The 14832-nt window shown below is 40.7% G+C and overlaps 1 protein-coding gene across 1 annotated transcript in view; it reads left to right on the top strand.

The window, feature by feature from the left end:
- Positions 1 to 303: 303 nt before the first annotated feature.
- cacna1g (calcium channel, voltage-dependent, T type, alpha 1G subunit) overlaps positions 304 to 14832 on the top strand; it is a gene marked incomplete at its 5' end in the record, with an annotated part of 173676 nt that continues 159147 nt past the window's right edge. The window contains 1 exon segment of the mRNA XM_079476970.1: positions 304 to 611. Within this exon segment, the coding sequence (XP_079333096.1) occupies positions 304 to 611 (308 nt within the window).

The raw sequence follows: 14832 nt of genomic DNA, 5'->3' as shown, positions 1-14832 counted from the left end.
ATAAGTATGTTGTCGGTGTCTTAATTGTTCTCCCTGTGTGTATTTCTCAGTAGAGATTACCAACCAGGGAATAATATTAATATTTATAGCCGCATACGTTCGATTCCTTCAAATAGTGCAACGTCAGTAAAATGTTGTTTAAGATGATCACTAAGCTGGGATGTGACATTTAAATCGTTTACCTTGGCTTTCAGTTTCCATGCATTTCTTCGCACTTTTCCATTGCGCAAAACAAGTCTCCAGATTTGTTTTAATACGCCGATGCACAGCTATTAATGTGTGCATTTTACTTCAAGGGGGCGAATGATGGCTGAAGATGGAGGAAACATCTCCGAGGACCATCAGGTGAGGGAAGCGGAGGGTGGGTCCTCTCTTCAAAGGACTTTTATTCGACTTAACGATCTGTCCGGTGGCGGGGAGCGCGGCGAGCGCGGCGAGCTGGAGTCTGATGGAGCCGAGAGGCGGGAGAGCGCAGCCGGAGCAGCGGCGGAAGAGGCGTCCGCTTGCGGCGGGGAAGCCTTGCCTTATCCGTCTTTGGCACCGGTTGTGTTTTTCTATCTGAAGCAAACTACTCGCCCGAGGAGTTGGTGTCTGAAAATGGTTTGCAATCCATATCCTTTTAAACTCAAACGCAAGTCCGTTGCCTCAACTGGATGGCGAGAACGCGCTTTCACGTGCGCGCACCTGTACAGGTAGGACGCGCAGAGGTTAATGGCGCTGTATCTTTCGGCCAGCGTGTCAAAGGTTTGAAAACATTATTTTCGATACAACATCATGACACAATTCTAGATGTATCTTGGTAACGTTAAACGTTTTAAATCAGCAGGCATCATTGAGAAAACACACCGTATAATGCCCTGACAGTATAAAAACCGACAAAGGCCTTTATCCATCTTTTTTGAGGAAAGTGCTGTCCGTCTTATTTCAGTCTGTTTTTTTTCTACAAGGAGGATCTTTACACTCAGCAGAAGTGCTCCAAATCCTGCAAAATATCAGAATTTATTGGACCTGGCAAGCACGGATGTTACCCCAACAGTTTCATAACTGCCTTACGCAGTTGAGTGCATTTGTATGACAAACAAGCTGAGGAAGGTCATTATATTCCATTAACTGGCCAACAAGGCATTTCTCTTTGGCAATTTATGCCATTACATCAGATTTTAGTGTTGATGGGTTAAGTTATTTGCATGGTGTCTTGCATTTCTGGGGCAGAGAGTTACGAATACAGCGTGTTTTTGTCTTTATATGGTCAGAATTTGCAAATACGATAACATGAGAATATAGAGCTGTGAGTGTATTGAAAGTGTTTGATAGGCATTCATACCTCCATAAAAATCAGTCCGTCACCTCATTGTTTGAAGTCTGTAGCACAGTTTTGTCCAGTTTTGCTTATACTGAGATGACTTGGATGTTTCCAGTGATTTTTTATTTCTGTGCTCACTTTGAAAACTCAATAGCTGCATATTTTTCTCATATGCTTTTGTGATTCGCTACACCACAGTTTAAGTGAAATCCGCTGAGAGCGCCTAACAAGCGGTTCAGATTAGTCACATCTTTCTTCAAATGACCGTAATTTTTAGGGTGGTGTTAGAAACTCTCATCCCCGCAGCGGTGAGATGATTTCATTTAGCATCTGAAGAGGCTTCCCTGTTTGGCTGCCAGTCGGTTCTCTGGAAGAAGAAAACTGTCTTGATTGCAACAGTGTGAGTCAGAGGTGTGGCCTTGCACTTGGGTATAGGTGCTCTATGTTTGGTTTTGGATGGACTGCCTCATGGAAGGAAAGAATGCTCTTTTGGATAGGGCACACTGGCTGGATGTGATTGTGCTGTCTGGGTTCAGATGTTTTGTTTTTCTTCAGTAGGAAATATGATGAGCCTTGCGGGCTCTGAAAGGCTGCCCAATCAAACACGCTCGTTTTCCCCCAGCTCTTCTTTCTCAACCTCCTCACGCTCTACATTTTCCCATCAGTGCATCCCACCTCTCTGAAAAATTAGACGGCTTTTTAAAACGGTGTCACTTGGAGTGTTCAGGCCTCGTGGTTCTTTGTGCTCGAGTTTCTGCTGCACTGGGACTCCTGTCTGCTCTTGCCATTGCATTTCCATATCCTAAATGCCACGGTTTCTACCATGTTCCCATTGGCACAGAGGTCCAATGTACTCGTGCACTTAGCAAAGGGCTGGGCCAAAGGGATCCTATTAAGGTGGTCAAGGAATTACCCTTTTTTGAATTTTCGTACTGCACAGCTGCACACGCAATCTGTTCGCTATACAGCGGGGATCAATGCTAGTTGTTTATTTTGATTGTAGAAAGCTGTGGTCAAATAAATAAGTGGCACATGTAAAGTAAATTGACATTGTGGTGCACTGGTATTAACAATAGAGTCAAAACCAATAGTGCAACCACAGTAATGTAGCGGATTCTATTGTGCAGTTTGTATAAATGGAAGTGTCCCTCTCAAATCCCTCTGCAAATGTATTCACAGTACATCTCCCTGTGATACCAACTCATCATGTAATGATTCCTTTTACAACAATATCTGTTCCTAGATCATTGTTGTGGCTTAAAGTGTTGTCTCAGACCCTGGGACTTATAATAGCGGAACACTCTTATTTATATGTGTAGTCTTCATAGATGACCTTTAATACATCTCCGTAGCCATTAAATAAAGGTCACTGTTTTTTTAATAGTTTGTAATGTATCTCCGATCAATCCTCTGTTCTTCCCATTGGATGCTGGGGAAAGTATTTGTCCTGTTTATGATTCAATGAAGAACCTAATTTTCATACTTTTCTTCCACTTTTGGGACCTAAAACTGAATTAGAAGTTCACAAGCCCAGTGTTACAACGTCTGTCGATCTCATTTGTCATCTGGCTCGTGCATCGGTGGCGTCACTCAGTTCAGACAATTGTCTTTATATGATTGTTTGGTAATAATGAAGGGGTTTCTAAGTATGTGTGTGTCTGTTACATATCAGTGAATGATTGTACAGGATTGGTGATTCATCATGCTGTGTTTGTAGGCTGTCATTCATTAGTTCTTTCCCCTGAGTGTTATTCTGCCTTATTTGTCTTTCTTCGTGGAGTTTTCCAGGGAACCTCCAGTACGCTTTCTGTAGCAGCTTGGGTAGACTATTCTGGGAATGTTGCTCTGTCGGTGTATGCAAACTTGTGCTTTTTTCATGTTGCGTATCAATTGAGAATGTATGCCAGAGTGACTCTGATGTCTGGCAGGCATACAGTGGTCCCATAGGTGCATCCACTCAGCCAATGACCTGACTCTTGAGACTAGTGAATATTTTCGCGCAATTGGACAACAGTTTCTCTTGTATCTCATTTTGAAATGGAAAGCAGTTAAATCTCAAGTATCAAGACAATGGAAGAATTTTAATGAAGTCGTAGCCTATATTTTGCATGTACATTCATGGATTTGGTAAACTTTCATAGTAACTTGCTGTGCATTGAAATCAGTACCAGTCAAAAAATAGTTTTGCCTTTTAGAATAAAAGTAAACTAATTTAAACTATAATCTAGGACAATTGTAGCTTTAGGAATTATGTTGCAAATAATAAAATGAAACAAAACTCTAATATTTTATTATCTTCAAAATTGCCACCCTTTGACTAGAACTTGGTAAATTGTTGTCTTGGCATCTTGAGATCTCACCCCGGGAAGCTTTTTTAAAGAGTATTAAGATAATTCACATCTATTCAGAGCTCTTATTGCCTGCTTTGTCTTCATTGTTTTGTTCATTCATTTCAGAAATATATTAAAATATTTTAATGTATTAAGAATGTATGTGTTGGCACAACTACATTTGTGTCTATAAAATACAGTTCAATCATTTGAGCACATCACACCTTCAGATTAAAAGATTTTTAAGAATAAGATTTGTAAAATTTAGCAAATTTTTGACTGGTACTGTATTTTCACGCATTTCTTGGAAATCAATTACATACAGTATGCAATACCAGTTAAATAAAAAAGTGTGATACTTTGCATTTGTTGGTCTTTCTATATGTGCATGTAATCTGAGTATTTTCATCAGTGGTGGCTGGTGAAAACTATTTTAGGTGGGGCTGTTTGTGTGTGACTGAGTGAGAGAGAGACTGAGTGAGTAAGAGAATGACAGCGAGTGTGTGTGTGTGTGTGTGTTTCAAAGTGAGTGAGTTGGAGAGATAGATGGAGGGTGAGTGTGTGTGTGTGTGTGTGTGTGAGAGAGAGAGAGAGAGAGAGAGAGAAAAAGAGAGAGTAAGATTTCCTTTTCTCGCGCCTGTTGGGTTATATTCACTTCTGGCTTGTCTGGTCCGAGTTCTTTTACAATTAGTTTTTCCGCTAATGTTCTTCTTTCGAATGGATACAGGTGTAGAGATTTAACTGAATTTGGGGCAAGATTAACTCCCACGACTACATTAATGCTATTCAACGTCGCCGGCGCCGCCATACTGCACTCGCACTCCGCTTTGAGGTAAATGTCCCGTGGTGCACTGCTCTAATCTTGGTACTACGGGCGAACCATTGGCTTAAATTCCAGCACTGTAGGGCTGAGCGAACTGGAGCCCAGGGAAGACAGCCTATTGGCTACTATTACTACACCAACATGCAAATATCATTCTGTAGGTTCTAAACACATTCTAAAGTAAAACCATTAATATCATGTAATTAACACAGATTATTAAAAATACAAATACAAAACAAAAACTGGCAGGGAGGTCGGCGCCCCAGCCCCCTCTATGGGCGAGCCGCTGCTGATTTTCATAATGCTTTTATTGTGTCCCCCTGCCAGATAAACTGCTCATATGAGATAAATGTGTTTAAGATCCAGTAATCTTCCATAGTGATACCATCAGTACAGCGAGATACTCAGATCACCGGCGCGTTTTTTTTTAAGGCAAACTCTTTCTACTTGTTTCTTGTTTGTTCATTTAAAAACAGAGATAAGTGGCTATGTATTTCCCTCTTTCAAAAACAGCTGTTATTTAGATTTAGTGGTAGTGTTCTAACCGGTGCTAGCTGAGATGCACTGTCAGATATATCAAAGTCATCAAACTCGCATTAAAAACAACTTATTGCTGACAATAAACTTGTTTTCTTAATTGCAGTCATGCTTTCAGCACAAAAAGAAAGAGTTCTGCCAAGACAGACTAAAGTGATTCGAGAGTATTTAAGGGAAGTGTATAGAATTTACAGGGTATGTGTTATCTCAATAATTTCTAAAGAAAAATTGAGAGTAATCAGTTATCAAAGCTAAAGAAACAATAAGCAGAATCTCGCACACATGGCCCGTAGGACTAGATGCCAACCAGGATGGCACTTCAAGCTCTCATTATGGAGTATAAACACCTCACAGAAGTTTTAAGTTTCTAGGATGTCTCTGAATGTGGTCAGAGTAGCAGTATCAACTTCAACGAAGCAGTAGGCCTTGGAGACCGCACCCACATTACATCAAAGTCAGAACAGTGTCAAAAATATCGGTGTTAAATTTTTTATTTGGCCATGTAATGTATAAAACTTCTCTAACTAATTTATAAGACTAATGTATAAGGCTTCTCACACGAAACTCCATTACTTGCATGAACAGCAGTCTTTTTTGTACATGTACAAGAGTGGAGAACCCCATGGCTGTCTGTCAGGCACCCCCCAGGCTTATGAAGAAATGTAATCTGCTTTAGCAATACAGCTATATTTCATCCACCAATAAGTCAGGTATACATGTAATTTTTAGGAATGCAAAGTTGGACTTGTTTTTTTGTTTCTTTTTCTTTGCTCTCCGTCTATGCTAGTTCGCAGAACACGCAACAGTGGTTGACACATTTGATCTGTGTGTAAAATAATAGAACATGAAGCGAGCTTATATTCAATCAGCCGGGCTGGCAGACTGGATGGGGGACATACACCACATCTAGAGACTAGGAGCAGGCAGAAAACACAAAGAAAGAACTCTTTTGAATAGCCTATGATAGTTTTAAGAATTAATTTCTGATGTAACAAAAGCTTTGTGTAAGGCTTTGTTTTCCCTTTCCATACTAACTAACCTGAAGTGATGTCATCTGCTCCATGACAATAACACCTCCCCACGTACATCACACACCACTGTTACCTACTGTACCACAGCCAAGTCCCAGACCTAGAAACACAGGGTGAAAAAACATACCGTATACATTCTTTTCACCTGATGCACCCACCGCATTTAAAAGCAATAATAAAATCGCTTGCGAGCATAGGATGTGTTTTAATATCAGCTGTATTTGTCAGGATGGGGAATGAAGCATGCAAAAATGCTGTTCATTAGGAAATGATGCCATCCCGAGAGAGGCTATCTTACTTACATGTATCTCAAAGTGTTTGGGTTGCTTGCACCACCTGCCACTGTCTGTTATGTACTCGTATAATATAGCCAACGCGCACGGCTTGGCAACGTTTTGTTTCTTATGCGTTGTTATTCCTGCTATAATTGGTGGTTTTGTTTCCAAACGTTATCATACTGTTGATTTATGAAGACAGATTTTTGAATCTGGAGGCAATCGTACCGCTAACTATTCACAATTAATCACAATTTACCCCCTGAATCCTTCATGTGACAACCAGAAATTGAGCGTAAACAAAAGATGTAAGCTGAAGCTGGAGGGATGCAGCCAATTTTGACATGAAACAAAATGGTCATTACTTTGCGTTCAATATTTCATGATTCCATCTTTTTTAGCCTTTTTTTATCAAAGCCCTTTTCCACACATTTCAGCATAAATCCCATATATGCCAAGTGTGTGAATTAATGTACAGTAGCTCATTACAGGGTCCTGTCAAAGCCAGACATCTATAACGCCTATATTTTAACAAGGAGGGAAGTTATAATTATAGCCAGACTGGTCTAGGCCTCTATTTCTTGTCTTGGTATCCACCAATAGCCGCCAGTGCTGGAATCTGTAGCATGTGTATGATATCTGTTAGCGTAAACGGACGTTCAATATGGAATACTTTTGCATTACCCCAAAAAACATCATACGCGATGGGTGCCGCTGTCTGGGAAATATATTTGCACGTTAGCTTTCCACATGAAGATGAAATTAGATATTTGATCTCATACATTTAGTTTTATAAAAAGTCAGAACCTTTGAAAATGAGAACCAGACTTACTCCTTCGGTCTCTTAAGCGCCGCTCGCTCAGAGTCGTAAAAGTAGAACTCTGGGCTGTTTGGGTTGTGCGTCACTGAGCAGTCAGGTTTCAGTGTTTGTTTCTGCGAAAGTCTTTCTGTGTGCAGTGATGGGTGCTAAAGTTTTCGAACAGATTTTAAGCATTTAAAGTATAAAGCCATTGTTATAGAAATGTACAGTATGTGTGCTACAGTACATTGTCATTCTTGTTTCATGAATGTTTGTGAGATTTATCTTTACTTGTTTCTTGTATTTCTAATAGAGTAAAGCTTTCAGTCTGGTTGCCCTGTTAAAGTCATAATTCTCTCAAAACTGCCAAATCTGTCAGGTTGATTAAAATATGTATTCTTACATGTTTGGGAACACACACACAACTTTAAAGGATCTTCGGATAGATTCACGCAACCACAGTGACCGATAAGATGGGATTTAAAAACCTTCTTCGGTTTTCAAGGAACCTATCAATATTGTTTTATGGAAAAGATCTATGGGAAGAACAAAGAATATAAGAAAATGCTAGAAACAATGCGACCATAAACATGACTATAATTTGGTTTCTGGAGAGTAAAGGAGTATCTCTGTGTGCAACGAGTGTGTGTCAACGAGTGATATTCGTGCATACACTCTTGTTTACCCTTATCCTTTGAAATTGATAAACCCCACTGCTTTACGTGCACGCTTTAGTCATCATGAGCATCCCTATGTATGACCCGAATCAATGAAAGAAGAAAGGAAAAGCGAATGAATCAAGTTGAATTGGTTGTTTGAGTAACACCCATTGTTTTCAAAATGTCAGACTCTTGGAAACGCATTTCAAGAAAGAAAGCTTACTATTGTTTTTCTCTTTGACTGCGTGTGTATATATTTTTCTTCTATATTACCTTTTGTCACTTTCTGCATGGCCGCCCCCTGCCAATCTTCAACCTCTCAACACACACTCTCTTGTTCTCTCTCTCTGGGCTATTCCGTGAGATGTCTGTAAGTTTATATAGGAATCAGTCCAGGATTTTCCTACCAGCTTTTTCTCATTAGAGAATTGGAGGAGACTGGAGAAGTTGAGGGGAATGGCATGAGGTGGGGGAGGGAGAGAGACAGAGAGAGAAAGAGAGGGAAGCAGGGTTGAGACGTATGTTGGCCAGCTTAACCGAATTCCCATACGGCCTCTGAAGCTTATTACCTTTACCACTTGTTTACTTTCTTTTTGTCTTATTACCAGTAAGATCTAGCCTTTCCAATCCCTCTCACACACTCTTTTCCTCTGTTCTTCTGCACGCTACAAGTGTGTAGAATATATTTCTGTTTTCAATTCTTTTCAGTTGGACTTTATTGCTTTGAAGTACGACCGCAGTTTCACACATAAAAGCCAGCATGGGTCTAAATATCCTTTATGTGGACTGTGGTCCAGAGAGCAAAACATTAGATTGGCTCTTGTGTGTTTTTTATCTGGAAGCTGGGTATGATCGTGTAGGTTAGTGTTCATGTTCGTAGTTGACAAATACATATAAATGTGCCCTATGGTGTTACTGCAAACAGAAAAAAAACCTTCCATAAGACCGATTTATCTTCATTGTTTCTTTATATGATAAATATTCATATTATTTGTATAGAATCATATTATTAACCGTTTGTTTTCTTAATTGTAAATGTCACAGCATAACACGCATGTATGATATATTTGTCAACCACTCAAATATAGAATCCATAATAAATACAAATAAGATTTACTTTCCCAAACCCTAGAATAAATGTTTTCATAACACCTGAATCATAAGTCTGGCTTCAGTGCTAAACATTATCTAGCACTTTATCGTAAAAACAATAGATTTAAATTGATGAAACTGAGTGGCTCCAAACAGTTCACTGAAAATATGAAAATTCTCTCATCATTTATTTACTCGCACTAATGCCATCCCATATGCATAGGACTTTCTTTCTTCAGTTGAACACAATTGAAGTTATACTTAAAACATTTCTATTCTCTCATTTGTAAGTTGCTTTGAATACAAAACATCTGCAAAATGAATAAATCTGCATGTTAATGTTAAATAATATTCAGCCTTGCACTATCTTTATAATGCAAGTTTTAATGGGGGCCACTATTTTGAAGCTGCAAATAGCACATCCATCCAAAAATAATCCCAGATTTCAGTGGGGTAATAATTTTTTTCTGAAACATAACGTTACATAATATACTGTACCTCTTGGATGGCACCAGGGGGAGTAAATTCCAAAAGTTTTAGTGGACTGCTGTGAAATGTATACCTGTAAGCATGATCCATACCATCATGCCGCCCAGCCCCAGTGTTTACATATGTGGGGAGGCATTTGTGATTCGGCTTGTCAAGAGGTGAGGCATGCTGGATTGCTTTTCTGTCCCCTGCTGTGATGTCTGACTGGTTTTAAGAATCCCTTTTTTGGACATGATCGACTGGAGGGGTGTGTCGCAGGTGGCAGTGATGGACGCCAGGACTGACCTGCGGGCTTATCTGCTGTGTAGCCCACCCCTCATCACCACACTTAGAGGCCCCTGACCCCTCTGGTGTCATCACAGTCTTTCTAGTCACCATGCTTAACCTAGTGTTTGGTAAAAGGAAAAAGAGATTTCTTATTAGTGATAAACCTCTTGGGTTATAAATAGCTCTTTAAAGCAGAAAGGGGTGTTATGTAAGCCTGCCGTGTTATCTTCTCCTCGCCATGTTGTTACCACGTTTTGGGTTTCCTTCACTGTGTGACAGAATCTCTAGGATTAAAAACATCTGGCCTGAAGTTTAAAGCACATCTGATCCAAAGGAAAAGGAAACCCTGTGTACTTTTTTGTACTGTCTACTCTTTTTTTTTATTTATGAATTTAAAGCTACATTCTGTAACTTTTTCAGGTTTTTGGGGAATCGTAAAGAAAAATCAGTTATTGAGCAAGTACATATAAGAATCAGTTTTTAAAACTTTCTGTTGATCTTAACCCGATTCACAATGGTTAGCTTATAATAATATGAACTGTCTGTTCGGATTTTGCGAGAAATGCCAGTGTGACGTTATTTGGTTGAAGATCAGTTCATAAAGTAATCTGCAATTTTATGTCTCAAAAAGAGAGGGTGATATGAAAGCAATTATTAGAAATTGCAATTTTATTTTACAGAATTTTTACATGTTTGCAATAAGGCGTAAAAAATCTATTGGTGAGGTTGTGAATTGCAATCATTTACATTTACATTTATTCATTTGGCAGAGGCTTTTATCCAAAGCGACTTACAAGTAGTTGTTTTTTACAGTGACACATTACTGCAGAACAATCAGGGGTAAGGTGCCTTGCTCAAGGGCACTTCAGTCATGACCTGCTGGCACTGAGATTTGAACTGGCAACCTTCTGATCACAAGCCCAAAGCTCTAACCCCCAGGCCACAAATCTGAACTTTCAGAGCTGATTTTGTTAGAAAGACTTCCATTGTGCTCCAATAATGATTTTCTTGAGGTTGTCCAAGCAATCCCCCGCAGTACATGTAATTAAAAATGGTTTCCTGTAGGCACACCTCAATATTTTCAAACACTAATGCTGCCAACACCTGAAAAGTGGGGAAAGGGCTAGGCCTGGGGAAACCTTCCCAGAATTCCAAGGCTGCGCAGTAATTACTGTAATAGCGTAATGCTTCATTGGTTTTTATTGGGACCCATCCAGCCCTATAGCAGTCGCTAACAACAAGACGGTCTCGTAGCCCGGCAGTTTCCTGTAGTTGATGAGAAGCCACTGTGACATTTACAGCATCCAAACCATTACAGCCTAATAGCTGCGGGTGACACCGTCCTCGCTGGCTACAAATAAGATGGAAGAACTCTGGTACCTCTGTTACAACAAAGGGACTGCGTGCAAATGCATGTGACAGAAGGAGCGGCATAAATGGAAAACTTTTAACTTTTACTGCGGTGAACGGAAAGATGTTAGGCGAGTAGATTTGATAATTATGACAAGACAAAATGGGGCCAAAGAAAGGTGCTCTATTGTCTCTGCATGGCTTTGACAATGAAGTGGCCTGCTCGCTGCTAAACATCTTTCGGTTTATCTGCCAAAGCCTGGGGATTTCAAAACGGCTCTGAATTAATGTCAAAAGGACCTTCCTTTTTAGCTTTTGCTTTGCATATTTAGCATACTTTTGTGTATATGAGCTCATTCAGTACAGACTTTTTCACTTTTTGGTTTTGATCGGTTGCTTTTGATTCAAAGATATCATAAGCAATCTTCGTCCCTTAAGGCTTCAAATGCACCGAGAAAAACGCCTGTAATCTGGCGTAGATTAAGCACTGGAGTCAGGCTCACCCCACCCGAAAAGGTTTTAATTTTGATACGGGTTCATTTTTCTATGCCCACCCTCTCCTTTGGCCCCCACGTTTTATTGGGAATTCATCGCAGGGTTGTTGTTTTGTTAGTTGGAGCTAATTTTGTACTTTGAAGAGGAAGTTTGAGGTTTACATTTTTTACATTAGGCAGGAGATGGACTGGATAAATGTTCTTGGTGTTCCTGTGAGAGTCTGTGTTTGATAGAGTTGTCTTGTGTACGTGTTGCTGTCACACTGTGTAAGGGGGTGGAAGGGGAGACACGGTCCTCGTGGTTTTCATGTCTCTTGTTAACATTTTTTGTTCAGGATTTCCTACAAGATGTGGCTACAAAAACCGTTCCAGACCCCTCCACTCTTTGTATGCTCCCTCCCTCTCTCAGAAGACAAAAAGAAAAAGAGAAATCTGCTTTTAATTTAAAAGCAAGCCATAATACGCCAGCGTCGTCTGGGTCCTAAAGTCCTTATTCGTGTAAAATTGGACGATGAAAAAAACAAAGTCAATTCTTTAGGTTTTATTTTTTTAGGCTATGGTTGTATTGTGCTACTCTGAAAAATCATTACATTTTATTGTTATTATTACATTTTTATTGTATTTTTTATTATTTATGATGCTTAAACTATGTAAGGATACAGTAAAATACATTTTATTTGATTTATTATATTTTTGGCATTTAGTAATTGATTTAAAAGAATATGAAAAAAGTTTAATGAATTGCAAACATTTGGATCACAGTCATAGTCTTATCTAACAGGGTGGTTATCTGATTCATTGCTTGCGGGGCATATTCTAAGACTAAAACCACATGCTATTATAGTCTCTGATTACAACTGTCCTTATGACCTCACAACACTTGCCTTCTCATTGAGTTATTCAATTAAGGCATTTCTGATGTTTTCTTTTTCAGGCTTGTGCACAAATCACTGGAGGTCCACTAATGAGCTTTAAAGGTCCATTGTGGAATTTTTGGAGGATCTATTGACGGAAAGAAATATAATATACATAACTATGTTTTCAAAGACCTTAAACAATGAAGCGTTATGTTTTTGTTGCTTAGACTGAGCTGTTTCTGTCTACATACAGCACGGGTGCACTTGCATGGGTTCACCATGTTGTTTCTACAATAGCCCTAAACGGACAAATAGCTCAACAGAGCACATTTCATAAATACGTTATCTTTGACAAAGAAGAGAAAATGTGATTGCGTCTTACTGTGTGTTCACACCAAGTGCGACTTGCGTGAATAAAATGCGCTATTTGCGAGTAGTTGGACGCTTGAACATTTGGATTTTACTCGCGTGAAATTCGCTTCATTCGTGCGTGAAATTCGCGTCATGGGAGTGGCTTCTGCCAGGCGGCTCCCGTCTAATTGTGAAATGGCGGACATGGATTTTGTTGAGAGGGTAGCTGCGCATTATGTGCTATGGAAGGCTGAAGATTGACATATAGACTCGTTCGGAGCCGTGTCTGGGTCCATCCGATCCTTCAGTGGCACATTCCTTCATTGTTGTTTCAGATTTCTGCCTCCGCTCGCTATGTCGTAATCACGTCACTACTAGAGCAGGCTCCTAAATGGTTTAGGAAGTGCAAATGTTCCCCAAAGTTCAGATTTTTCAACTCACGCGAATAATGCTCAATTCGCGTTGTTCGCGCTGCAATTCTTTGTATTGACTTAACATGTAAATCACTCGCGCTTAACGCTTCATTCGTGCTTTGTGTGAACACACAGTTAGTCCTGTGTCAGCCACCGAATTGTTTTGAAAAGGAGGGGGGGTGTTGAGTGAGCTGTAGGTTGTAATTCACAACCTCACCACTAGATGTAGCAACATTTTATACCATGAACCTTTAAAAAGTGAGAAAGAGGCCCTGTATGTAGTGACCAAGTGTTTGTAAATGCCCGGTCCTGAATAATGAATCATACAGGGCGATGGTTTGGTGTGGGTCGCTGTGGCAACCAGGGGTCTGGTTCTGCTGTGTTAATTGCAGAGTGGGGGTAGATCCCCTGGTCTCTAGCTTGCTGGCTGGGTGAGGGGTGAAGTTGTTATAATTTTGCAATCAAACTTGTTATTGCATGTCTGACCTGATATAACGCACACGTAAAACACATTACGGTGTACTCTGGATAGTGATGGTTAAGTCGGGAATCAAACACGGATCCTGCGTAGATGAGAGTAGCTCTGACCGCTGTCCTACAGGGGGTGCCTCACTAGTGCATGGAGCATGTGCATGAAAAGGCTTGTCGCCTCCTGCTCGATGGGAGGAATGTGCACATAGCAGGGTGATTCCCCTCCACCTACCAAGGCGAAGATGGCCGATCCTGAAGCGCTTTAGGACCTCCTCGTGAACGTCAAGAGATGGGCGCACATTTCTTTAAGGTGATGTGACGGCTGCAGATCCAGGTGGCCAGCTTACTCCTCGCAGACTCCTCTGGGAAGTCTCTCAAAGCCGAGGTCTCGTACAGCCTAGGTGAGACAGAAGAGCCCTACGTGAAGTGCATTGGGGGCATCCCACTCAGCTCGCTCCCTCTTGGACTCAGACCTGATGCACCAAACAGGACTCTAATCAGCAAAGAAGACCGGCTCTGATGGCCGTAGAATCTGAGAAAGCCGCCTACATATGGGCCAAACCCGGGCAGAGTACGCAGTGAGCATGCGTGTCCAGTGGGTCAATGGGCCCGCAACATAAGGCACACACGGGCATGCTGGAACACACGAGTAGAAGGGTCCTAGTTTTTTTCTCTGCTCCTGAGTGTATCCTCAACAACACGCGAAAGTTAGTGAAGGAGAAATATTCTGAGGTGATGTGGTCCAGACCGTGTAATATATATGGGTGGCTACCACACCCCAAGCGCCATCTTGGACCACATTGGCCAGTTACATTTTCATTTCTACTGGCGATATTCAATAAGGTTTAGAGAAGGGGAGTCTCCTAGCGTTTCATGCAATGTTGAGAGACCTCTCTCGAAGGGGAACATTGTTTACACGGAAGTTTGAGACTTGCCTGGTTTCTTGTGTGGCGAGCAGGGCTGGACGAGCATTTGAGGGTAGGGTGGCCATACGTCCATACTGTCCTTTTGGCCCGGACAGTTGGAGTATTGGGACGCAGCAGCATAGCGTCTGATGCTGTAAGATCTCCGGTCAAACAAATGATTGGCTGAAAGAGGTGTCTAAGAAATATCCTATATATAATTGGTTAAAAACGTAAACAAGCCTCCACGAATTGAGGTGGTGTCCACGTACTGGCTACGTCACATCATAACGTTAACATGCCGAAACGTCAGACATCATTTAATCCGGAATGGACAAAATACCACGAATTCATATCAAAAAGCAGTAGAGATGCTTTCTATGGATTTT

The sequence above is a fragment of the Barbatula barbatula genome, assembly GCF_947034865.1.
Source record: "Barbatula barbatula genome assembly, chromosome: 16".
In the NCBI taxonomy this organism is placed as follows: domain Eukaryota; kingdom Metazoa; phylum Chordata; class Actinopteri; order Cypriniformes; family Nemacheilidae; genus Barbatula; species Barbatula barbatula.
Note: the sequence above shows the minus strand (reverse complement) of the source record. Positions and strands in the feature narration are given on the sequence as shown.